The following is a 26,911-nucleotide window of genomic DNA, read 5'->3' on the forward strand; positions in this document are numbered from 1 at the left end:
CTTTTTCAAACATCCCAGTGAGCATTTCTGATCTCTCCATTGGGTAAACAACAATATTTTTAGCCATCCTTAAGCCCATAGCCTGAATTTTAAACTATGCTTAGGCTGCTGCTTAACACAACTGGCATCTTCACTGGGAAAAACTTTTAAGTTTAAAGCCAGCATCATGATTAATGTCTACAATCACACAATAAGGTTTAAATAGTAAGTGTTCCTCAGCATTCACAAATGGCTGTAACAATTCTTTTCTGAAGAATACAGAAATCGTTTTCTGTGAAAATATTCTTGCCAGTCAGTTTACCATTTTGATTCTCCAGGAACTCTGGGAAGTAGAAGAACTCTGGGATAAGTTCCTTGACATCATTGGGGGTGTCCATGAGTGCCTGCCAGGTAGCAGGAATAGAGTGGAACTGTCTGTCAGCACAGTCAAATCTGTGGATCAGAAAATCCAGGTTAGACTTAGACAATTCCCTCAGTAAAACGATGAGAAAGAAGCAGGAGGGGGCTGCTTATTTGCCCAGCATACCTGCCACTCTGAAGCTGGATATGGAGTGTTGTGAAAGGCTCCACCCGAATGAGGTAATGCATCACACCAGCAGCATTTGAGTAGTGTGTCCCATAGTGAAACTTGTCAATCATCCCAAGAGGATCCTCAAAATTCTCATATCTGACAAAAGAAATCTTTATAAATACAACTAAGCATTATGGCTGATTTACATGGGGATTATGCTTATTCAAGGCAAAGATTCGAAAGAAATTACCACAGCAGTCTATGAGAGGAAAAATACATTGAGTGCCATCAAACATGAAGATTCCAAATCTTACTTAGCAAGTCCCTAAGAAAAGACTGCTGAAAGATAAAAATGTACACCAGATGAAGCTTTTGCATGCCTGTTATACTCATCCCTAGGCATTTGCTATCAGCTGTCAGAAACCAGACAAAGGGCAGACAAGACTGATGACTTTATACAACAAACCAACACACCCCCCACCACTAAAATGAATATTTACTTGTGAATAGACTTGTGATGGCTTCCTGCAAGATTTAGGAAATGTGTTCGACTGTGCAGGATGCAGGAGAGAGATCTTTTTCACACTCATGCCCATTTCCTGTTCTACTGGCAAACTCACTCTACCATGCCACCATCTGGCTGATACGTTCCTCAGCCTCACAAGGCTGGTAAGAGAAATTCTAGTTGAACATACTTTTAGAGAACCCACTTCACTACCATCAGGATAGAACCTAGTCATCCAAAGGAAATTCTCCATGTTCCAAGTTTTCAGAAGATTTTGGAAGACACCTGGCTGCAGTCTGGTATGACAGCACACTCACTCTCCAGACTAGCAAACAAGGGGAAAATCACTACACTGCTGTGTGGGTGTAAGTACCTGTCACTGGCACCTAGAGAGGACTTGCTGAAAGTCACTTGAGACCTATTTTATTTTGAAGATAATAATCTATGCTTGAAAAAAAGAGGAAGCACAGATTTAGGCTCAATGCTACCTCTTAGGCAGCTCAACTCAGCAGTATGATTTCACATTCCCTATCTTGTAGCAGATATGGGACACATTATGTCTTTTCAAGCCACTAAATTGTTTCTACAATCTTTCAGTTTTTCATCTCCACAGCTGAGAAACAACTGAAAATTTACAACAGTAAGTTTTGTCCTTTCACTGCCATACAACTGAGTGCTATATAATATAGTCTGAATGCAGCAGCAACAACAAACCAACCATATTTGCAAGTGCATCTGTTATGTCATAAAACCAGCTTCAAAAAATTCACTATCACCATTTTATTTTTTAAATGTGCTATTAGCCTGGAGGCTCAGAAAAGACAAAGAAATATAACCAAGTGTTCAAATACGTACTTCTCTTTCACAGTCTTGGCATTCTTCTCATTAACCACACCTATAGGTTTGGACAGGTCCCTAAATACTGCAGGATTATTTAGGTCCAGTTCTTCTGAAGTGTAATCTCGTAAAATCCAGGGAAACTAAAAAAAAGTAAGTCAGACATCAGATAGAGATTAAAAATACATCTTTCAAACTAGAAGAAACACATATCTTTGGCAAAAACTTAAAAATTAACTTTTTAATTACCACAGGATATTGAGCAAGGTCATTGTAAGTTCGTCCTGCCATAGTGTTTAGCTGAATAAGGTAGTCAAAGTTGGATATTTCTCTATTCACCCATTTCTGAAAGACAAAGAAAGATTAAATGGAATTCACTATATCAAAGATATATTTATTGCAAATTACACATCTTGTCAATATCTATATGCCAGAGGATAGCACTGCCAAGTGAAAAGTGCAAGACCACAAAAATTGTATGCAAGTCCAGATTCAATTTCTCATAATGAAGTTTATTTTCCCTTTGATTCAGTGCTTGTGCTATCTATATTTCATTGAAATCAGGTCCTGATTGGTGACAGTACTGTTTCAAATACAGAGCAGCAGATAATTAGCAACCTTGCTAAAAAGGAAAAGAAAAATAGGAAATAAGAAAAACAAAAAGAAGGCAAGTATGCAGATACTGATAAAAAGGAGAAAAGAATTTTGAAATCCATCTAAGTGCTAAGATCAAGATTTATTTCTAAATTATTCTCCCATTGGTTAACAATCAGTAAACCAAATTGTCTGTGCACCTTTGTTTGCTCCATTATTATATTCTAAACCAAAAAACAGACAGAGCTGTGTTCAGAAGGGCTCAGTATTTGTCTGTAGAGTGATGGAGACATGTCATGAAAGATGACATTTTCTCTGTGTAAATACACAACTCAATAGTTTTTATTGTCAGGAAAACGAAGAGCAATCAAAGTATTTCCAATATCTTAAACTTATTTGTAATGCCTCCTCCCTCAGAGAAAGCAATTTTGGCATAAAGAGATGGAAGATAAAAATACACTTACTATATTTACATTTACTATATTTAAAAATTTATCTGTGTTTATGGTTATACGGACATTACGACATTTTCCTTTTTTACCAATATTACTAATTCCCACTTAATCTTCATGTGAGTTTTGTTGAAAGCTCCATCATGAAAAGATAGCAGGGAAAATTATTTGCACATCCAGTGAAAGAAGTTTCAAAACAGCACTCAAGATCATAGACTAAAACCAGAAGCCAATCTGCCATGTTTTATGCTCATGCTAAAATGCCTGTCAATCACATCACCAGAGCTGGCTATACCCATTTACCTGACTGTAAACACAAACCAAACCATCCTAAAATTATGCACATGCAAGTTCAGGGGCCAGGCTGAGGGTAGAAATTGGCAGCTGCCATATAAACACTGGGGGAGTCCTTCAAAAAACAGAGGAATTCCTTAGACCATTGAGCTGAGGTCTCATACCTGCATCAAACCTGATGCTTTGAAAAGCTCCTGTGGCGATCTGGTCCCAGAAATGTTCGGAGAGCGCAGCGACAGTATCCGACTATATACTTTGTTTCGTACCTGTTAGAAACAGCACTAATAAAACAATATTCTGGAGATTGAAGCTGATAATTATGCCATTTGTCTCCTAATTAAAATATGAAATAATTAGGACACAGTTACACTTTCAAGTACTTTGATCTCTTGCTGTTTAAAACATTTGGACATGGATGGATGTGACATCCTTCACATCAAAACCAAACCACGCAACATTTTCTAAGGGATGACCTACTAGTACACTGACCTACTAGTATGTAACTCACCCTAAATTCTGAAATTTATCATAGTCTCTCATAAAAAGGATCACTGAAATTACCCAGAGAGGGAAAAAGTTCACTACACTTTGCCCATCAAAATCAATGATTTCTATTGTTGTTGTTAAAAATAAAGTCCCCTTCGATTAGCAATTAATTCGATCTATCTTCAAAAAGATGGGCTTCAAAACATTTAGATTACTACTGATGTGATTTTAGTTAAATGGCAATTCTGTATCACAGAGAGGGAGAAAGGAAAAAGGAGAATCTCGTTTTAGCTATCTTTTCACAATTAATCAGTTTCTAGGTGCCAGACTGCAGTGTAGTTTTCCATGATGACTATGTAAAGCAAACAGTTTGCTATTAGTGTTACGGTATTAAGAAAGGCACCAGACTCAAATTCAATCACTGATCTTAAACCTAACCTTGAGCTTCTTACATGAATCCATGACATTTAGGAAACCCATACCTCCTTATTGAAGTTGAGGAAGTAGTTGGTTTGATCCGTAAGGAAGATCTCCAAAGCCGACCTCCTCAGGTTGTACCGACGCAAATGGATCTCTCGAATTTGAGAAAGGTGCCATTTGAAATCAAAACCTACCCCTAGGAGGAACACTCTGTTTACTGATTTGGAATGTACACAAAAAAAACCCTTTTCATACAGACACAGTGCAGTACCAGCTTCAATCACCTCAGAGTTATTCCCAGAAAAGGAAAGTCTTATAGCTGATGTGATTAACCATTTTGCTAGGAAAATATTAACTTCAGATATTGTTGTGCTGAAAGAAATGAAGCAAGAAATACTTGATGGAATGTAGAATACGTTTGCTTTCTGATTAAAGACATATTACAAATGTATTCTGTTGACAAAAAGTATGAAGCAACCCCTTTGCTTTCTTAAACAGACTCCAAGGCTGAACGCTTCGGTATACTGATTTGGAAAATTTTACTATTATTTGTCCAACATTTCACTTCCGTGTTTTCATAGCCAGCTGTGTATATTCTATTAAAGTTCCCTAAATTAATATGGATGATGAATGCTTACATATTACTGCTGTTTAATCAATGCATGAGTACAACATTATTTGTTGTAGAAAGAGAACAGAGAGGTGCCATTTACAAAGCAAATTAGAGGTAGTAACTTTTTTTTAGTCAGCAGGATTTTAGTAAGTTATTTTTAAGAAATATTAAGAATAGTTAATCAATTTACCAGCTCAGAAATTACAGTTCCAGATTCTTGATTCTGAAGGGATCAGTCAGCCACTAACCATCAAAAGCAATATTAATTTTAAGTATAGACCAACAACTTGTCTCTTTCCAATTACTTTGACACTCGTTTTCAAAACAAACTCAGCCTACAAAAAGCAGAATGTTGAACTACACTGAAAATAGAGAGATATTGATCATGCTTACCTTCCTCTTTCTCAATGCTACCATCAAAGAAATAGATGTGCTGGGTAGTGACCTCCAGCCTGCCTGGTATCACATCAATTACTGTAATGAGTTCACAGTCTTCAGACAATATTAGCTTTTCTTTCTGACTTTCCTCATCCTTCTCATCCCTGCAAAAACACCACCAAGTGTTACAGGGTTGGGTAGATTATACTGTTGCTTAGCTTAGATCCTTGGTAAGAGCACAGTTAGAAAAGAATCAAATTTAAATGGCATTAAAACTGCAGCATAAACAATTCTATAAAGCTGCTTTCATCAGCAGTCATGGGTGTTTCAGACTAGACCACAAACAGCATCACTCTTCAGTCTTCATATTTTGGTCTCAGGCACAGTGGACTTGACTTCATGTGAAGTACAAAAATATCAGGCTGCATTTCCCTACTTTATTTAATTGTTAGGGGCTTAAGCTCTCTGGTCCAGATGAGAGCTGAGCTCCAGTTCATGTGACTGAAGTTATCTTCAGGGTTATTTTGCTATAATCTACAGCAAGCATTTAATAACCTTTATGTCCAATTACTGAAGCAAAGCAAAGCATTTGCTATCCTCCCTCAACTCCCCTTTCCCTGCTCTCTCTCTCCTGCCCTTTTTTTTTTTTTGGTTGCAGTCACACAAGTGCCATGAAGGAAGCACAGCCTTCCCTCTGGAATGCTCTTAAACACAAGGCACCCTCCAGCACTTAAATGCTAACCACACAAATTTTCATGCTATGCAGCTGACAATGGAGTGAATGACATGGCAACTATGGACAAGAGGCAGTTCCAGTCTGGTCCATGTCCTCACACAGCAGATTGCCTCCTGAGAATTACAGTCAATATACACAGTAGAAAAGCATTAACAATTCTGTAGCTTCAGCCCACCTGTGAGCAGTGAATCACCAATGGATTCTCATAAACATCTGCTCTGCCTCCTTTTCCCTGGGGCTTTTCTTGTCTTAGTGGTAACAAGGATAAATCCAACAGTCCAACAGTAACTTTGCTGATCAAAACTGCCCTGAATTGTTAAGGCCAGACAAAAATAGAGGGAAACTCTGGATGCTATTCAACTCACAAAATTGTTTCTTGCTCCCTATCCCTAGCACAGAAACAAATTATAATTGTTTATCCTGTTCTACTTACAAATTGGAACTGGCTGTTGTGTCTTCTTCTGGTAGTTCCAGAACATCATCTTCCAAGTCACTCACTTTCACCTGCTTCACCACCTCCAGAAGCAGAGACTCACTAGAGGGCTGTGTCTGGTGCACACCTAGCATAAATAGACATAACAGCTCATAACTTTTTCTGCTACAATGCTTTTGGAAATCTAGCCTACTAAACCTGTCTTCTACAGTTGAATTTTGGTTTTAATCAAGTAAGAAGCAAGCAGGTTTCTTATATATTTTTGTGGTTAAGCAGAACACTACAAACAGTCCTTGAGCTACACTGAAAATTATGACAACAAAAATTTAACTTGAATTCTGATATGGACACTTACAATAAAATATTTAGCAATGTTTTTCCAGACATTGCTAAAGCATGCAGATTTAGTAGAAATGCATTGCATTTGTTTTTTGGTTATGTGGGTTTACAAGAGTGTTTCGTGGGGGTTTTTTTGCTTGAGCCTTGATATCCAATACACCAAACTTCACAGTTACACCTAACTCAGCTGTTTGGCACACTTCTGAAACAAAGCACTTCCTATCTACACATTTTAGCCACAAATTCTAAAAGGCTTTCAACAAATACTGCTTACTGTGATCTTTATTTCTTCAAGAAAGAAGCAAAATCTCATACAAGAAAGCTGTATGACTTCTTATTTTAAAACAGAGGAGTTGACTTTTATTTATTGCTCAACAAAACCCCACATTTCAACGAACCAGGGCAAAAGAATTCTACTTAGTAGGAAAATGTTGTTTAAGGTCAAAGAACCGCTATTATAATATAGATTTTAGTATAGATGAAATTTAAAAAAAAAATCAATATTTAAGTATATAAGCATATACTGCTTATTAAACACAAAGAGGAGAGTGGGTATCTTTCTTTGGTAAGAACGCAAGTGAGATAGCAAATACCACTTTATACCTAAATTATCTCTCAGGTCACTAGCATCCTGATGAGAGTTGAAGTTGTAATTCTGCACTAGTTTTAGTCTCATACGTGAAAAATTTTCCACATTTGAAAGTTTCCAGTGAACAGGACGCTGTTTCCTAGGAAAACAAGAATATTCATAAAAACAATCTGAATAAAGACCTACAGGAAAGAACTGATTACAAAAGAGTACATATTTAGAAAAATACTGGTCATCCAGTAGTACATTGTAAAAAATAAAAGATTAAAATGCAGCTATTGCTTTTGTTTCATATTGCAGCTCTGACCATCATTCTTTATTTTGTAAACAGTATTTATTTTCACAGAATTAGCAAGGTTGGAAGAGATGCTCAAGAGCATCAAGTCCAACTGACAAACTACCATCACCACAATCACCCCAAAATTACTTTCTAATAAGAACATTCCCTGGCATGACTTGAGGCATTTCCCCTTGTCCTGTCACTCAAGACTGTACACCTCAAGCATGGTTACTGCAGTCAGTCTGACCTGGTTTTAACCACATGAAACAGTGAGCAAACCCCTTTTAAGAATCACACGCAGTCTAGGAAGTCCGGTCTCACCTTTCAGCCCAAGGCCCACGCTCAGAGAACAAGTACAGCTGGGCTGCTCTCCACTGCCTCAGCGTGGCTGTGTGCTGGCTGCTCAGCTGTTTGAGCATGCTGTTGTATCGCAGGTTCTCCTGCCGAGCCTTCCTGCTGAACGGCTCCACAAAGTGCTCCTGAAACACCAGTGCAAATAGATCCAGCACTGAGTTTACTCTGACCTTGGAAAACAGCTTCCCAAGAATTCTCAGAAAACAAGAAGAAACGGAAAAGGCTTAGCGATAAAACATTCTGAAATTTTAAGGTAATACTTAGGAGAGAAATTTTAAAAAGCTTAGACCTAGAAGAAATAGTGCCAGACTTTGATTTAAAGATGTGAAGAAAGTATAATCAATGCTGAATCCAGACTAAAGCAATTTTCATCATCAGAAAAGCAGTCAGTATTAGAAACTCTATTACAATAGGTAGGATTTTTCTTAAATTCTGTATTCTTGAATGCGACTCTAATGGTATTTTTCCTTTAGCTATTTGAATAAAATAGACCTACAAGTTTTGTTCTTAAAAAAGCAAAGAGACATGTAACTTCACTATGGTATTGCCTGAAATTACAAGTTAGCTCTAATGCTAAAACTCAGTCTGGACCTTATATAGAAAGGTCCGTTTAGAAGCAATTTTTCCACACATTAAGTAAGAAATGTTCACTGCTGTAAATGCTTTAATTGTATTAAAATAGAGTTTAAAAAAATCCCAAAGAAACAGCTCATAATGGAAATCAGGTTTTAATAATTCAAAACACAAATCAAAGAGGATGCAGCTTATGGATGAGGATATTTCTACCTTGCTGATGAAAAGGAAGGCCTACTGTACTGAAATCTCTTTGATTGCATGTAAGACTGTTGATAGAGCAGAATTAGTAAGTATATCCTAGAAGTGCATATAGTTCCACTGCCCATAAAATCTTAATTTAATTAACCTGTTTACAGTTACTTGAACTGGATCATCCTGAAATGAATTTTCTCCATCTTTTAGAAGGCAGCTCTCAAGAGAGTTCTTTTAAGAGAACCTCACACTCACTGAAAACCTTACCTGAAATTTAAGCTTACTTTCTCCTCTTTCCCGGTCTCGCTTGTGCATGTTCACCATAAATGCTTCATAACAATCTTTCCAATAAAGTGCCATTTGCTCATTATCATGACGGAATGAATTCTCTTCATATTGCTTCATATTTGGAATAATCTGGTTCCATCAAAACAAAATAAAAAGTACCATGTAATTTCTGAATGGGTTCCTCTGCTTTCATGGTTGAAAAGAGGGAGTAAATGATACAAAAAAGAATTTACTACTTACATATTTGTCAATATAAACTTGCCACTCATCAGATCTGCAGTATTCTTGAAAGTCCTCAAAGAAAGATGGGCTGCCATTGGTAGGAGGCAGTGAAGGAAGGTGCAGGTTCATAAAGAGAAGTTCATAAACCTTGGATACCAATGTCCGAACAAGGGGAATCAAAAATGAGTAAGTTTCTGTCTTCTCTTCAATTGACCTACTCAAAATGCCTTCCAACTTCCCCAGGAGGTAGCATGCTTCAGGCTGGCTCTCAATTACTTTGGTCTGAAGGAGGGTGTTTAGTTTGGCTGCTGCCATAGCACAGACCTACAAAAACAGACAGCAAAAAATGAGTGTGATCTTCCTTGAGCACCCATCTTTTTCCTGCCACTCCTGCCTGCATATTCCCATCCTCAAACAGAAGCCCTCTACCTCCTTCTTGTGCTCCACAGGTGCACACTGGCAGGACTGTAGAGTAAACCTGCAAAAGCAAAGAGCCAATAAAACATCTTCCCAATAGGATGAGGGACTGCCACAGGTCTGCTCACTGGTGTGAGCAGCTCTCCCAAAAACCACAACAGTTACATCAAATGTGCCCTTAAAACTCAAGTACCACTTGCAAGAATTTGCAACAAACCTGTAAGTTGTCCTGTGCAATAAATCCAAGGAGGAGCTGGACTTGCACCTGTGAAAGCCTAATTGCTTCTAGGCCAGCAGAGTACCAGACTGACAGACTATCCATGAGAGTCACTAGTTCTTCCAAGAGCTATTACAGAAACAGAAAATAAGCATAACATTAAAATAAATAAAATAAACTGGAATAAAAGTAACAATAACTACTCTAGCTGGAGACACAATAATTTCAAAGAGCTGAAGAAGAGGCTGTGTTCACATTTTTAACTTAACCAAACCCAGAAAATCATCTGAGAACACTGCAGTTAAACCAGTAATTTAAAGAAATTCCTGACAACAAAAATCTACCCAGCCCAGTACATTAAGTCAAGTATCTCCCCTAAATAAAGTGTGCATATATATATCTATATATCTATCTGTGTGTATGTACAGTAAGAGAGAGAGTATATATATGCTTACTGCTTTTCCTACAAGTTAACTCCAGTAAATGCCATATCCTTAGAAAATTTAAAAGACTCCACTTTAGGAGGCACTTCTTTCTGTCAGTATTTAGATAGCAAAAGTGACACAAGCCTTGTGAAAGGTGGGTATTCCCAAGGCAAATGGCACATTTTGCTATCCAGATGTGTTTGTTTAAAACTAATACACCTTGACATACTCTCTAACACAGCATTGGAGTTACTGTGCTAATGACTCTTGACATTATACTTTTTTCTTAAAGCAAGTAGTCTTACAAAGTATTTTTAAGGATTTCTAGAGAAATAATGATGGCTTCCAAATAAGATCTCTCTTTTTTTGCTTAGAAAAACTGAAAAGCAATGCCAACTCAGACTGTGAAGGAAGCATGACCAGTGCCAGAGATTACATAAATGTTGAGATAAACTGTACCTGTTGAAACTCTAATATAGGTCAAAACCCAGAAGTGACATTTCCCAACTTGCAACCAAGGGCAGAGTTTTGGCTGATCTTTCATTCAGGATGCTCAGAGAGTCATAAATGCTGATGAACAGTGCAAAATCTGCTTAGGCTACAACTGCTGCTGTTCCATTAGCTTTTACATTTTCTAAATATTTCTCCAGTCTGAAGAAACCTGGATTCTCAGTAAAGAGTACTACTTACATGCCTACTTAATTTGCAAAATTTACTATATTCCCTGTGGTAAATATTCACATTTTTTATTCATGAAAGGGCACTCTAATCCATTCTACTATAAATCCTTACTCTGTAATATCTGTGGTTTAATATGACTAGAAGGGCAACAGTTTCCAAACCAACAACTTTCTTGTTACCATTTCAGCCCATATACAGTACTTCCATTATGCAGTTACTGTACCTTTTCTGTCCATAAATTTGAATTAATTAGTCCTTCTGCCTGCAGGAAACCTTGTACAATTAGCAAGAGCTTGAAGGCATTTTCAGCATGTGTAGGGAGAGCTTTTGAATCTCTGTTATCAGTGACTGACCATTCCAACATCTTCTCCAGCAAGCTGCATGGAAAACGAAATGCCAAAGTAAGTATTACATGTTCTGAGTGTAAGTGGCTTTTAAAAAATCCAATTAAGCATTTAATTGAATCTCTTAGTCTGCAGTTACATAACTGCCATCTTCTTGATAAGCCAATGAGATAAAAGCGATTGAGAGACTCATGAAAACAGTGATAGTTTTAAAACCTTCTGGCCTCAAGACACACCTCCTAAACAGGTACAGGAATATATTTCTGACAGTATGTGAAGAGACAGTAGAGAAAAGTACATATTGTTGGAAACCACCCACCCCTTCCCAGCTTCACTCATGTCCCTTATTTCTGTTTATCCACAAAAGGGATGAACTGCACACTCACTTGAGTTTTATTTCATCAGAAGGCCGCAGCAACTCGTTAGACATCCCCAGTTTGGTGAGAGCAGAGAACACCTGTCCTCTCTCAATCCAAGCATCATCATCAGATTTTTCAATACCTTTCCACATTATACACAGTAGGATGTCTGTGAGTAACTGTATGAGTTCATTATCGCTCCCCTACAAAAGAAGTGAAATATTTAAAGCCCTTCTAGTATAGAAAAACCTTCAAAACATTTCTTATTCATCACAGCCCTTATGCTTACATGTTTCAACATTTGAAACTCTGCAGTCTTCAACTGGACTCTAAAGTCAAATTGAAAAGCTCAGGAAAACAAAAATATAAGAGACTGTAGCTTGTTTGTATGATGTAAAACAAACTGCCTTTTAGCCAGCCTTGATATTTTCACAGCAAGTCTGCTCCATACCTCCTCTGGATGATAAAGGATGTTTAAATATAGAGGGAGAAGAGTTTGCAGGGATTTTTTGTGGTTTCTTATGATTGGGAGGTTGCCTTATTTATTTGCTTTTTTGTTCTTTTTTTTTTTAAACACCAAAGCTACCCCAAATGGACAATCAAAAAAGAAGATACATTACAAAAGGAAGTACCCCTATCCACTATAAAAGAGCCATTTTGTTCACTTTCCTGTTGGATGATAGGAGAGACAAATAAAACTAATAATGATTCATTAGGGAGATTGAAAGAACAAAATGAAATTTCCAACAGTTGGAGAAACCAGTCCCATAGTTACTTACTCCTTGGTTTTCAAAGAGAGAAAGCTCAGCAGCCAAGCCCACATCATTTGTAACACCCAGCTCTTTGTCAGGCTGCCCAGAGAAGGGCTTTGTGCTCTCTGTGGGTGAGGGAGTGCTGGGCTGGCTGTCTGTCATCTGATTCCCAACATCAGCCAGTTCATAAGAGTCAACACTGGACAAATCCAAACTCAGATGTGAAGGATTACTGTGCCAGAGTTCTTCTCGGCCCTCCGAACCGAAAGACATCTCTGCTGTGGATGCATCTTCCAGCGGCTTAACAGAGAAATGGGCAGGGACCTCCAGGGATTTGTTGTCTTCTAAACTCCACTGATCAAAGAGACCATTAACTGATGCAAAGCTGCCAGCTTTATCTCTCTCTGTTTTATCAGCTTGATGTTTCTGTAGCTCTTCAGTAGGAGGCTTTTTATCCTCTTCCCTGGAGGAATCAGTCCTGTTCTCCTTAAAGCCAATCCGGACCTCTGAGTTTTCTTTCAGGAACAGTCTAACCAAAGTGTCCTGCCAGCCCAGCTGCTGAGAAATCTCTTGTGCTGCATCCAATTGGGAATGCAAAAGGTGCAAAATCTAAGGATAGAAGATATCCCATACCTACACATTAATTTTAGCTTGTAACTGCATCCATCTGTCTTTTCAACTAAACATTTTACAATCTTTCAACTTCTTTTCTTACAACCTTATATAAAGAGCCATATTCTGCTAATAATAAGCAAACCAGCCACAAAGTAATTTTTCCTCATAAAAAAATATAGTTGAGAAAAAAGAAAACAAAAAGTTAAAAATTCTCAAGAGTAGGGGAGAAAAGAAGCTATAAAACCATATTGGTAAGTTGCCATATTTCAGCAACTCTTCTGCAACAATTCCTCCAAAAGCCAGTTATCTCGATAAATAATCCCATTCCCCTATAGTCTAAAAAAAATCTAAATTGGAAAATATACTTGATTGGGAACTATTAATAAAATTACAGTATTAATAGCTTACTGATAGTATACATTATAGTTTCACTTCTTCATTTTGGGAGATTTTATTTGACTATATGGTGTCTCACAGTTACCATTCAGTACTAATTCCAGTGATACAAGCTTTGAGAAAACTCAGTAATTCAAGGAGCCTACTATCTCAAACTTGCAGAAAATACAAGCTATTTGAGAATCATGATAGAAGCTCCACTTTTTGTTTTGGCTTTTTAAAGTTCTTGAGTACACAAAATTCAACAGTAAGTGACAGATGGGTCTAATTCTTAAAATAAATCACTGCTAAAGAAAACAGTAACAACAAATACCGCCACTGTATTTCAAATAAATAATTTAGTTATCACACTGTACAGTTAATAGGCTTGAAGGACAGTATTGCAGTTCTAAAGAAGACAACTAACCCTTCTGCAGATAATCACTCTCATGTTTATATCTGATCTATGAGCCAGATACACTACAGCTAGGAGATCTTTATAATTGACAGCAGGATCTGTAGGGAAAAAAGAAAAAAAGCCACCATAAGCAATATCATACTAGAGAATGTAACAGATAAATATTTAAAAATTGCCTTGGAAGTTATGACTGCATCCAGGGATAGTAAAAGGAACAAACTTCAGCTAACTAAGAAAATGTTAGCTGAGACTAATGGGAACTTTGAGCAGAACAGCTCTACAAGTAACACCTCTGGTTTTCCTCAACAAAAACCAGAGATGTTGGCCTCTGAGCAGCAGAAGTGTACTAATGTCAGATATAGCACTTGCCAATTACCTGCATACAGAACTTGGTTAAGAAGGTTTTTAATAAGAGAAACAGTAACTGGGGATTCATTCAGAAGGAGTCCCAGCCCAGAGTACCCCACTTCTCTGAGCCTCATCCGGTGCTTGCTCCGCTCATAAACTTTGGTACATTTCAGCATCTCTTCCACAATCTGTAAGGAAAAGTAGACACAAATGCAAATTGAGCACAAAAAAAGCATCCTTATCTCTCAAACTTGTGTATGATATAACATGCTGGTCCACAGTTTTTAGAGTTTATTTGATAAACTAACTCAAACAACATGGATAGTTTTTTTAAAGATCCCAACACTTTATTTTAAGAGAACACTAATTCCTTTGTGACAATGCCATCTAGCTAACATTAGAGAAGAGAAAAAAGCAAACTTGGATGATTAGTATCTTTGTAATTACATACACTTCTGCCAGACCAATGAAAAACACAAATTTATGTTCAATTGATTAATTTAGGAACATATCATTCAATTCATTACCTTGAACACAAGTTCTCTAAGCCTGTCAGAGTATCTTTGATGCAGTAACAAAGCATAAAGAATATCAGCATTCCCTGGTTCAAAGAGCAATAAAAAAAGCTGGTCTGGAGTTGGACTGGAATGAAGTAGGCTGAAGAGAACATCCAAAATTCCGCAGAGCTACAAAATTAAGACAACCAAATTAATACCCAGTTCATTTAGATTTCATGCTTTGTTTTAGGAAAATTTTCTTGGCTTTTAAGTTTTACTTTTGTTGGTTAATAGACATGCTGTTGCTCAGTATTAGCGCCTTTAACAAATTTTTAATACATTTTTTCTCTCTATAGAATACCTTATCACATTAAGCATGGACACAAAGCAAGATCAAGTGCTGCTGATGCTATAAAATAGAAACTACATCCCAATTCCTGGTAGGCTGAAAATCAACTCATTTGGTTTTGTAAACTAAGATAATTTTTCTAATGGCACATCCTTATCTTACCTACATCTAAACAGAACCATACATCAGTTAACTTTTGTTCATGCTCATTTTCTTCTTTGTTCACCCTTCTTTTAAGAAAACAAGGCAAGATTTCTAAATGCCAAGATGCAAAACCAAAACATGTCCAGTTTAAACTGTTAATTTATGCCATGTTGCATACCTGCTCCTCATCACTGGTGGCAGCTATGTATCCTACAATGCTCTGAATTTCTTCATGTGTTCCACCTTTGCTCAGAAAATATTTGATCAGTCCATACAGGGATGTCCGTATTGTCCTCAGGTCATCAGGAGCCAAATCGCCGTCTTTACAGCCAGTCCTGCTTGCCAACAGACCAGAAAGACAACCTAAGGACGCTCTTCCTGGCTCATTAATAGCAATTTGATGGTGCCAGTTTGGTAATTTTTCATTTACCCAGGCATCGTGCACAAGTGTTCCATTTTTACTGAACTCAAGCAACTAAACAGTGATAATTAGATCAGACTTTGCAAGTCTATCCAAGCCCTGAAATGCAGACTTGTACTGATCTGGATGTAGGTCAGGATTGCAGGTTCCCACCTCCCACAGGAAACAGCAAAGTCTCTAGCCAATCTTCCTCAAACACATAATTATATTCATAAGCAGATATAAATCATCAGCACTGAAAGGTTACAATTTTAAATTTCTAAAGAAGTCCTACTTCAAAATTCTACAAGCATTTAAAAGAACTTAAAATGCTAAACTTTTTATAATGGTAATGATCTATGACTTAATTTGCATTGTTTAACACAAGTCCTACAATTTTGTAGTTGTAATTACTTCTACAAGCACTCCTAATGTCACTGAAAAACTTTACATAATCTTAGCATAAAAATTCAAGGCAAGGCAAGGCAAAGTAGTAAGTCAAATGGGAAAAAATTAATGCAATTTTGTAAACAAAATCAACCAACAAAATCCAACCTGTGGTTTTATTTATTAATTTTAGAATGATGGCAAAAATCCCCAAGAGCCACAAAAAATAAATGAGGAGTCAGAAGTAGTAAAATTCATACCCATAATAAATCCTGAGTGTGTCTAGAAGAAACTGCACACCATACTTCTTTCTGAAGAGCCTTCTACTGTCCTTGATGATTGTAGAAAGATACTGTATATGTCCTACAACATAAAGGTTTCTTTTAGAACCAAGATAAAGATTTGTGTCATGTGAAGAGTCCTGTGCCTTCACACAGTTGCCTCAGGCCAAGAGCTCACCGATTCTGAAGGGAAAGTCACCACTGTTCCAGATGCTGAAGTCAAAAAGCAAGTGGTGATACATCTGTTGCAAAAGCTGCATGTTCTTTTCTACTGAGACTTGTTCTATCAGCAACTGTACAGCCATCAGGACATTCACATCCATTAAGATGCTTGGCACCTTGCAAAATAATAACAGGTGTCAGCACTCAAAATACGGAATGTCCTAATAAAATTTTATTTTAAAAAACAGAAGTTTAAGTTTATTTTATCTTCTACAGCCATGTCTGCTCCATTAAAGCAATAAAATAAACACAAAAGTAGTCTCATTTGAATAACCAAACAACAAAATAGCTATATCAAAAAACCAGAACATTACAGAAAATGAAACATTGTATTTCACTTTGCAGATAAAGACCAACTTCTCACACCTTTTTGCTTTTAGAAACACAAGAAATAAAATTCTTACTAAGGAGGCCTTTAAAGACTGTGGCATTCTGGCTATGCTTCAAAATCAGAACCTCATCCACAAAATTCATTACTAAATTATATTTCTCAAGTTTGCTCACCTTCTGTAACAAGGCTCCTAGGGTGGCAACTCCATGGGAGTGAATGAGATTTTCTTGATTAACATGATGTCCCTGAATAAAGTGTTTTATCATCAAGATGAAAGTTGCAACTATGTTCTTCTCTAGACGTGCTTCTGCAGAACAGAACAACAGTAGCTAAAGTCTTATGGTTTATCATTGGATCACTGCATAAAAATAGAGGGGAAAAAGTAAAATCAGCTGTTTATATTCCTCACTACTTCCTGAAATTCTGAACTCCTGTTCCTTAGCTGTAGCCTGTCTTTAGATTTTTTCCTGTGCAGAATCATAGCCATTCCATGCCCCTCCAGAGCAAAGCGATCCCAGTCCTGACTTCAGTTGCTTCATCCATGACTGTAGGTTACAAACTTCTTTGTTACCATCTTTTGCAAATGCTCAGTTATTTTCCCTCTGTAGCTGCAAACTGACACTTCCTAGCCATGGTATGCAAAAAATTAGAGACAGAGAAGTTCTATTATTTTCACTGTTCTCCACCATTTCATCTGTGTAAAAAAGTAGCGTTCTGCCTTGCAAGGTCTACTTTCTCAGTGGTTTTTGTTAAGGTCAAAGTTAATTCTCAATATTAGCAAAGCTTTAAAAAAATCTAATCTTAAAGCATCTTTTCAGTTTCTTTTTATTTTAATCCAAAATGTGACTATGTGTGGAAGAGGTAGGAGCCTGAATATTTTATTAGGAAAATATAAGTTTGGCTAAAGGCTAAATAGTGCAGTTCTGATGCTGCTGTCCCCACATGCCTGTGTGACCCAGCTCGCAAGCTGTAGGAAAGCTTCTCCTGTTGATATCAGTAAGTTTACATCAAACAATTTCTCAAAATAATCAGAATAGAAATTAAAACAATGTCATACCTCGGCACCTGTAACAGTAAATAATGAAAAGAAAAATAATGCTTTTAAATATATCTATACTTGTAATATTTTATATTATTTTTTATATAGGACTGAACTCCTGGTATTCAGTATCCATGTTGGGTATCTAGGAACAGAAAGAGCCTTTCAGCTTTACATAGATGCTCTGGAAAATTCAGCACATAATAAACAGACTTCTGTCATTCACAAAAGGACTTGTAAAATCAAACTCAAAAATTAGGTCACTTCAGCTTCACTTTCCTACCTGATGCCTTTGGGGATGAAAACACCACCCAGTCACCCTCTACAGGAGTTACAAGTTCTGGAGGCAGAGCTTCTCCTTCAGACTTCTCAGGCATCTGTGCACCAAGAAAACTGATCTGCTCCAGCAATGGAAACAGCACGTTCATTCCACCAATACAGTTGATCATATCCTGAATCAAGAGAAAAGGCAGGATAAACAGCATAATCACCATAAATAAAATCCCTTCCACTATAGCAAAAATTTACTCTGCATACAGGAGTACTCACAAGCCAATCAGAATGTCTCACAGGCCACTTACACATGGGCCATCCTGTCAACTCCTGTTCTGAAAGTACATTTTGTACATTTCCTTCCTCCTCCCCCCATATAAACACTGAAAACTGAAGGACACAAAAACTTAAGAAGAATCTTCTGCTAAATATATTTGAGAAACAGGAAAAAACATCTCTCTGATTTCTAAGCTGCAGCAAGCAGTAAGATAAGACGAAGATTATACACATCTCTGTTTTAATCATCTTCCTGCAACATTTCAACTTCAGGTCAATCAAATAATACAATTTTTTTTTAAATAACTCTACACATACATCAATTCTAAGCCTCTCCTTAAAATTCAAATCTCCCAAGTCCCCCTTTTTCCCCTCCTTCTCACAAGTGGAGATAGCACAAGACAGCCCCTGGAGGTGTTTAAGGACAGACTGGATTTGGCACTTAGTGCCACAGTCTGGTTAACAAGATGGTGTTTGGTCACAGGTTGAACTTAAAGACCTCAGAGGATGTTTCCAATTTAATTGATTCTGGATTCTGTTGTTCAAACAATGCTTCTTGTGGTAAGGTATAATATATTCCAAACACAAGATTTCTAGAAGTGATTCACAACCACTTCAAATCATTTCAAAATCAGGGTTTTAGCAAGCTAGTCAGAGACACCCACTCATTTTCCCAGCTTGGTCCAGAGACAAATACTGTGGAGCTGGTGTAAAGAGGACAAATTTTAGAACTATTCATATCATAGCAAGATTAACTAACAAGTGTCTGCATTTTCTTAACATTAGTCTCAGCAAGTGGTTGTAGAGATATGCACAGTGGATATGTAGGGTGTAGCTCCAGCAATATTTCCTTATTAATCAGTTTGCCAGTACAGTCAATTGTTCACAGTTCTTGGAAAAAAAAGGCAGATCTTATTTACAGTGCATACATTTTCCTCAAGATGAAAAAATGTGGTATTCTACTGACAAGTCCCAAGTGTTAACTAAACCCTACTAATCTTCATCTAACTCAAAGTTTATGACAGCAAGAAAACCATGACAGAATTCCCTAGAGATGAAAAAATGCTCTTGATACACAACATGCATCCAACATTATTATGAAGAATTGTCAGCTGCCACAAAATATCGTCATGTACTGTGACAGTAAATGCAGTGGCACTCATAAGTTCTCAATAAATGTAATGTAAAGGCAACACTACTTCAGCTACAGTGTTAGCCCATGAATTCTTAGTATAAAAACATGATGCATCTGTTAAATATAATTTACATTATGATAATAACTTCCAGCATTCTGAAAGTTAGATGAACACACAACCACTGTTATTTTTGCATCAGGTTCTGCCTCTTCACAACACATTTACCTTGATGTCCCAATTCACTACTTTGTTTCCAGTTAGTCTTCCATGTAAAAGATTTGCAGACAGGTCAAGGCAAATAGGGTTTCTGCAGGCCTGTTAAACACATAAAGAAGCCATGATATCATCAGGCATCTACAACTGCTTGAACACAAGATTTTGTGCCAATGTGTTGATATTAAAGTATTTAAACAACATGAAACCCCTAGAATATAACACATGCCATTTTAGATTTGACATTCTCTATTGTACAAGATAATTCCATCCTTTTGCAAACCTACTATGTCTGCACAAGACTACAGTTTAAGAAAGCTCTCACTGTTCCTTATCTTCCCATAAAAGCCACAGTGCAAACACTGAAAGCAATGCACGCTGTGTAGTCAAAGAAATTATGCCCTCTTTCATACCTTTGGTGTATAATGAAGCAGCACCTTACTGGGGAGGTCTGCTACTTCAGCTTCTTGAGACTTCCATGGAGTTAAACAGTTTGGACCTATTAAAAAAAAGTATATAAAATCATATGACCTATTTTTAAGAGTCCAGTGGTTATTAATGTTGCCCTTTACAAATGTTATACTACCAAACTTGTTGGAAGAACAAATGGGACAGTCTGAACCATATCTATTTGAGACATGCTTTCAAGTAGAGTTTCTATGACTTAAATCATTCATTTCAGAGGGTCTGCTTAAAAAGGAACACATCCTACATGAAATGCTAAACTGCACAAAGAAGAGGTGTTTTTTTACCTTCAAGCAGCTCTCATGTTTGTCTGTACAAACACCTATCTCACATTTGTCACTAATCTCTGTCATCAAGCCTAAATGCCCAGAAAATGAGTAACCTTCAAGATAGTTTTGTTTAGCAATACAAAATACTTCCTTTAAATGATGCAAGTGTTTTAATGCCAATCTGTAACAACTTTGAGTCATTGTGCAACTTAATACCTTTCACACTTTGAACTGTACCACATAGCTTTCAGAGTATTTTCTTCAAAATGACCACTTAATTATTGATTTTTATGGAAGAATCCTTAAGCATAAATCACCTTTAAGTAGCCTAACAAATAAGGGCAATACTTTTAAAGAGTCTCAACTGTAAACACATGTGAGCAAAGGGTAGCAAAAATTCAGAAATTTACAAGTGCAATTATTCCGTAATGTTTAATTTTACAGGTCTGCTCATATGATAAACAGATGAGCTTATGGAAATGTAACATTTTAAAATCAAACTTCATAACATATTTATTAAATGTTAAGCTTATTTGCTTTAAAGCCCTCTCACTCAGGTCAGTTCTGCAGTTCTTCTGGATTGTAAGTTCTTCATTATGTGTCTGTGTAAAGCAAAGCTTAGTGTGGTCTTGTTCATAACTCATTCCTTTTACTTTGCTAAAACCAGTACAATCACCACTCACCTGCTAAATATAATGCTTTCACCTGAGAAGGTTGCAGTGCTTCATGAAAGATAATAACTGATCCAAGTTGGCCCTCCAAAGATGTTGGACACCCCCATTCACTGTCCTGAGTCCCTGCTGAGATCATTTTGGTGATGAACTCTGGTTTTCCAAGCACCCCACCCCAAGCTCCTGGAGCGAGAATGCCCCCAAGCGATGTCCGGTGGGGCATGATTGGGGAGGAAAAAGGGGGATCTGGTATCTGAGAGGGAGGAGGAGTTGTTGTTCTTTGACCAGCTGAACCAATGCAGCAAGAAGTGAAAGACTGCAGAGTCATACATGGAAGAAAGAAAACAAAACACATACTGTAAATCTCTGCTTTAAATCTGAAGACTGCATCTAGCAAATCTGAACAAAATAAATGAAACCCCAAGCAACAAGTTCTGCCAAGCAATCCATCACAGTAGGCCAAAAACCAGAGCATATACTTCTCATAATCGGAAAGAACACCCTTTTTCCAACTAAGAGCAATTTGCAGCATTACTTCAAGTGCTGCATGACCTCTGGCAGGAGCACAGCAGGAGGTCCAGCTCCTGATACCCCTCTGTAAATACTCCTCTTCTGGATTATATTCCAAAATACTAGCCCAGCATACCTGCTACTGCACATTTCTCGTATCACTTAGTCCACTCAAACAGATGCTCTCATGGTAAGATTACTTGCCCTATTTCTAGTTACCTTGAGATTTATAATGTTTATTCTACAGATTGGCCAAAATCCAGAGTTTTATCTTGAAATGAAAACTACACTTCCTCTCATTTATAAGTTTTATACTGATTTTACCATTACAGCATCCAACTTAATTGTTTTCTCAACATACTTAACAAATATCAAATTAGAACTTAGAAAAGAGGGAAGAATGTTGGGTGTTATACCCAGTTTAATATAAATTTGTTTCCCAAAATGAAGGAACAAAGCTTACAGAGGAGATTAAACATGACATACACTCATTTTGATGGCTAGTGTATTGCTAAATGTGTATACATTCAAAACGGTTAGATTAACTGTACATAAAGTGCTTATTCAGTTACTAAAGGAATAAGGAATAGCACATTAAGGAAACATTCCAAAAACCCAGTAAAAATACATGAAAATAACAGGGAATATTCTCCATTGAGTACTGTTACATCAATCCTACTGGTAGAGATACCACTTATGATGATGTCATCATAAATTATGTCAATATACTCAAGCAATTATTTTGAGGAAAACCCCACTATTTAATCAATGCCACCTGGTAGACGTTTTTATTTTTAAACAGAGATGACTAAACAATAATTACTTAATGGTTAGTTACACTCCAAAAGGATAATTCTGGAGAGTATCCATGGCTGAACATTACTAGCAGCAGTCTGAAGACTCACTGTTGGATGAGAGCTCAGCCTACCAGGCAATGGCTCAGAAGGGAACTTACTTCATTCATAGCAGGGAATCGAAGTGGGGCAGAGACCTTCTGCTGTCCATTGACATAGATATACACAAGGCTCTGACCAAAGGGCCTCTTTCCAGGCACGTGGACAATAGTTATGTTGTGCTGCAATAAAAAATAATTAAGTCATTATTAAGAGCAGTGAAATTACTATATGAAACTATTTAACTTTATCTCTACTAAGCTGGAGGAAAGCATTTAAGAAAATAAATCCAAACCATCAACAAGAATATAACAAGAACACCTGCTGATTCTATTTCAAAGTAGTAAATGTAATGTTTACATAAAAACAGGTTTTGGAAGAGAAAGATACAGCTCTTTCATAGTAATGCACACCAGTTCTTAATCATGGGAATAGAAAAAAGTAAGGCAGAAACAGTACCACAGCTATCTATGCCTGTTTTAATTTAATATAAAAACCTCTAATGCTGTAACAAACTTAATCAACAAAAATGCCTAACACACATGCATAAGTTAGCTCAATTGATAACTAATCTATGTGAAAATTGCTTGCATTATTTGAGATTAAAACTGCTCTTATGCAATGAATTACTGCAATATTATAAAACAGACTATTTGTTAAATGATCAAAAAAAAAACAATTTTGACTTTGGAGGCAACAATACAATCCTAAACAAAGTGTTTGTCAGTATCAAATCTTACCCAGAGAGAGTCAAAAAAACAATGGTCAGGCAGCATCACTGTTGCATATTCCCTCTTTGTGCACACTGCAACCACCAATACCCCTGAGCATGTAATAAAGGCTTCAAACCCCATACCACTTCCTGTAAAAAAACTACAAAAGACATACAATCAAGGACTTGCTTCATCAAAACTACCACCTAACAATACAATCATTAAGAAGACAATCCACTCAAGTTGTTTGGTGGTGGTGCAATATTTACTATGTGGCTGTTACTTCTCTTATTAAAAAAAAAACTAAAAAAACAAAAAAAAAAACCCAAAAAGACACTTTGTTTGCTTCTATTAGTACCTAAGAAGTTAAATTACATCAAGAAGCATTCATGTCAATATGCACTATTTAAGCACCATGAAGGTGCCTTCTCACTTGTGCACTTATACAAATCCAGACTTTATGACCTTTACAACAAACTGTGTGAAAGCTTGTTCTGGTTTTGGGTGGGAGGTTGGAGGGATTGGGTTTTGGTTTTTAATCTTGCTTCGTTTAAGCCATGAACCTTCCCACAATTTGGAGTTATGGATGTTGAAACTGCAGATGACAAGACATTACAACAGAGAAACCACACTGAAGTTCTGTAACAGAACTTGGCTGTGATGACCGATGAAAGCTCTCCCTTTTCCAGACCAAGCATTAAGTATTGCCTTTGATGAAATTAAGCAGAAGCAGCACATGTCACGGTACCAAACGCCAGAGGGCACAGATGGCCCACCCCTGCAGGCTGTAGCAGTAACTGTACCTGTACAGCTGCTTCCTCTTGCCGCTTTTGCCAGTCGTGCCAGGGTCCACCCGGTCCTGGTCGAGGCAGAGCCAGGCGTTGAAGGAGAAGGCGGAGCCCGGCCACCTGTGGATGGCGGGCAGGGCGATGCCGGCCATGCTGTGGTGCAGGTTGAAGTACTGCAGGGCGCTGGCCAGGCCCTGCTTGCGCGCCATGGCCAGCAGCGCGCGCATCACCGGCACCACGTACGGGTGCGCGCCCCGCGGCTCCTCCGGCCGCAGCAGCCGCACCAGCTGCAGCAGCTCTTCTGAGCCCATGGACTGGCTCCCCAAGGAGCCCAGCAGGGCAATCAGGTTCTCTGCACAGGTGCAGTGGAGCACCGAGTGGGAATTGAGGGTCTCGATGATGCGGATGACCATGTTTGCGTTGACGCACGTGGCACGGCTCTGCCTGTCAATGCAGCAGATTCGCCTCAACCAATTGGAGATGAAAATCTGCAGCTCGTGGGATTCTAGCTCTGGAAGCCACTGGATCAGCAGCAATAAGGGCTGGACATTACTAATGCCTAGTATCCCAACAGCCATGTGGTCACCTTCAACAGCCTGAAAAACAGCAGGGAACTCAGACATGAAACACAATAAGACAGGGCCAGAAGTACTGTTGAAAGATGAAAGATTTCTGCTTCAAAGCAAGCACAGCTCACCATATTCATGAGTTCCTCCAGCAATTCCCGTGACGGCTGACCCAGTGATTTCAGTACCTCATATATGTGTGCATACCCAATCCTCTCCTTGAAGACCTCCTGAGGATAAAAATTCCCATCTCACTAACAAGTAAAATGCACAAAAACTGCTTGTCTACTGCAGCAGGTAGACCAGCAACTTTTAATTTAGACAGTTTAATGCAATATTAGACACATAATAATTAGAATGTAATAATTACAGATTAGAAATCTATTTTTGATAACCTGTTCAATCTATGTCTCTAGAATGCTGCAGATGAGAAGCATTTCACTGGAGCACACAGATAAATAACAGTTCAAAGTTCTATTTTATTAATTACCTATAAAAGAATATAACTACTTTGGTATAATCCAAATGTTAATAATATCACAATGAATAAAGAGCTTAGTTTTTCATCTTTTTAGTGCAAACTATAGCTTGAAATGTTTACACTGAAACACAGAAGTATTCAAATATTAATGTTTCAGTAAAAAACTTTCATAGAGCAGATTAAAAACCACCTATCCTAAAAACTTTAAAAAATTAGAGAAATGTTCCACAGAAGTTTTCCTGAAAACTAACTGATTTTACAAGAAAAAAAAATCAACCAGCAAAGTTCAAATGGTAGTATCCATTTATGGTTCAATTATTAAACAGCTAACACATCATATGGAATGGATACTCTTCTCCTGGCTCTAGTTTGTGTTGAAATGACTTTTTTAAAAGAATAAATCTTTCAGCAGAAGTGAGGTGACTACTTAGGTAAACATGAAAAGAAAAAATACACATATTGCAGTAGAAGTACAATTGAAAACTCTGACTTCTCTGTGAATCCCAGCTAGGCCCCATCTCCAACACACAACTCTTCCCAGGCTTTCCTGAGTCAGTGGAGAAATAAACACCTTCAGTAAAGCTCTGGAGGAGCATAATAGATCCTGTTGTCTCTCCCTTAGGCTGTACTGCAAGTAGCAAAAAAATTAATGATTCCCACTCCTCCTTTATCCTCCAGTGGACAGTCACATCCCTTTACCTGTGCCAAGTCCAGGGAATCATTCAGCCAAGGGTTGAATTCAATTAACTCAGCAACCCAGGAATAAATATACTGTTTTTCCATGGGCTCAGCTTCCAGTCATAATCACAAACTAACCACAACCTATCCATTTACCAAATGACAAGAATAACTACCAGGGAAGGGCACAGGGCAATAGCATAATCACCATCTGGCAGCAATACAGTCTTGGCTTGCTTTAAAGCCTTATAAAACTACAATACAAACAGCTGCCTGAAAAATTCCTCCAAATACCCACTAAGTCTACCCCATATATTCATGAGACAAGTAACAATGTCCTTTCTTTACAGAGGTTCCAACTGCCAGCATACTCAGATCTTCCAGTTTTGGTAGAAAGATGGCTCAGTGTTCAGCCATTAGACACATATAAAGGGATAAGAAATGCTAATCAGCTATTCCTATCTGGCATGAATGTGTGAGCACAATCTGCTCATTTCCATTAGCAAGATCCATCAAGGTATAACTGGAAACAAGATGAAGAAGCTGCAAACAGCCCTGTGCATAGACACTGTTACCTTTGCAGCTGGAGACTTGTGCATTACTGCTGTGAGGGCTTGAATGGTTGACACTGCCAAGGAGTCCAGGTGTCCCTGAAACACCTGAAAGGAGCAGGTACAGAAGTCATATAACACATGCAAAGACAGTTCAGCTCCAAAATCTGTGCTATGCCCTCCTGCCAGGAGGGAAACCAAGAGTTTGCTAACATGCTTCAAAAATCATCTCCCCACCAGCCAAAATTTCAAACCCCACAGCCTACAAGGAATTACATCACAGTAGACAACTAACCACAGACTTCAAGAGGAGAGAAGCATTCGCAACACAAACCGCACCTCAAATATTCTGATGGACAAACAAGTTTTCCTCATGCGTCTAATGGACAACCTCAAGAGGGAGGGAGGAAAACAATTAGGAAATCTCTTGCAGTGTGTGTGCTGCTGGAAAATCAGCATCTGCAGTTCATATAAAGTGACTTATTCTCCATCCAAGGCCCTGCAAACCAATGCAGCACAGACACACCCCCAAAATCTAAGAGATAAGTCACACCAGCACAGTTAGGTGGCTGCCTCACCCATAGCCTCAGTGCATTGATTCAACACCTCTCTCTCCAATTTAAGTAACCTTTTGAGTTTTTTTTTCTATAATTCTTGTTTATATTGATATTTCTACGATGGTTTTAAGAACAAAAATGTTGGAGCACTTTTTGTATCCATCAGTAAAC

General features: G+C 37.8%; 1 protein-coding gene across 8 annotated transcripts in view; it reads right to left on the reverse strand.

Annotated features, from left to right (window-relative positions):
- NBEAL1 (neurobeachin like 1) overlaps positions 1-26,911 on the reverse strand; it is an 80,156-nt gene that overhangs the window by 19,726 nt on the left and 33,519 nt on the right. For all 8 annotated transcript variants that reach the window (XR_011680357.1, XM_071434771.1, XM_071434774.1 and 5 more), the window contains 32 exons: positions 26,208-26,291; positions 24,605-24,703; positions 23,923-24,503; positions 23,147-23,279; positions 22,469-22,588; positions 21,016-21,319; positions 20,012-20,097; positions 19,611-19,700; positions 17,984-18,152; positions 16,835-16,968; positions 16,287-16,446; positions 16,088-16,190; positions 15,219-15,375; positions 14,578-14,736; positions 14,079-14,238; positions 13,712-13,800; positions 12,322-12,903; positions 11,570-11,745; positions 11,063-11,216; positions 9,734-9,862; positions 9,118-9,423; positions 8,857-9,006; positions 7,789-7,946; positions 7,202-7,326; positions 6,260-6,386; positions 5,106-5,254; positions 4,162-4,295; positions 3,358-3,459; positions 2,103-2,198; positions 1,872-1,996; positions 527-667; positions 302-432 (listed from right to left, as the gene is read on the reverse strand). Coding sequence is in view for 7 of the 8 variants with exons in the window: in XM_071434771.1 (XP_071290872.1) it covers positions 302-432; positions 527-667; positions 1,872-1,996; positions 2,103-2,198; positions 3,358-3,459; positions 4,162-4,295; positions 5,106-5,254; positions 6,260-6,386; positions 7,202-7,326; positions 7,789-7,946; positions 8,857-9,006; positions 9,118-9,423; positions 9,734-9,862; positions 11,063-11,216; positions 11,570-11,745; positions 12,322-12,903; positions 13,712-13,800; positions 14,079-14,238; positions 14,578-14,736; positions 15,219-15,375; positions 16,088-16,190; positions 16,287-16,446; positions 16,835-16,968; positions 17,984-18,152; positions 19,611-19,700; positions 20,012-20,097; positions 21,016-21,319; positions 22,469-22,588; positions 23,147-23,279; positions 23,923-24,503; positions 24,605-24,703; positions 26,208-26,291 (5,413 nt within the window). In the remaining variant the exon portion in view is untranslated. The remainder of the gene's footprint in view (positions 1-301; positions 433-526; positions 668-1,871; positions 1,997-2,102; positions 2,199-3,357; positions 3,460-4,161; positions 4,296-5,105; positions 5,255-6,259; positions 6,387-7,201; positions 7,327-7,788; positions 7,947-8,856; positions 9,007-9,117; positions 9,424-9,733; positions 9,863-11,062; positions 11,217-11,569; positions 11,746-12,321; positions 12,904-13,711; positions 13,801-14,078; positions 14,239-14,577; positions 14,737-15,218; positions 15,376-16,087; positions 16,191-16,286; positions 16,447-16,834; positions 16,969-17,983; positions 18,153-19,610; positions 19,701-20,011; positions 20,098-21,015; positions 21,320-22,468; positions 22,589-23,146; positions 23,280-23,922; positions 24,504-24,604; positions 24,704-26,207; positions 26,292-26,911) is intronic.

The sequence above is a fragment of the Agelaius tricolor genome, unplaced genomic scaffold (genome assembly GCF_023055355.1).
Source record: "Agelaius tricolor isolate 1412-34295 unplaced genomic scaffold, bAgeTri1.0.p SCAF_10, whole genome shotgun sequence".
Classification (NCBI taxonomy): Eukaryota; Metazoa; Chordata; class Aves; order Passeriformes; family Icteridae; genus Agelaius; species Agelaius tricolor.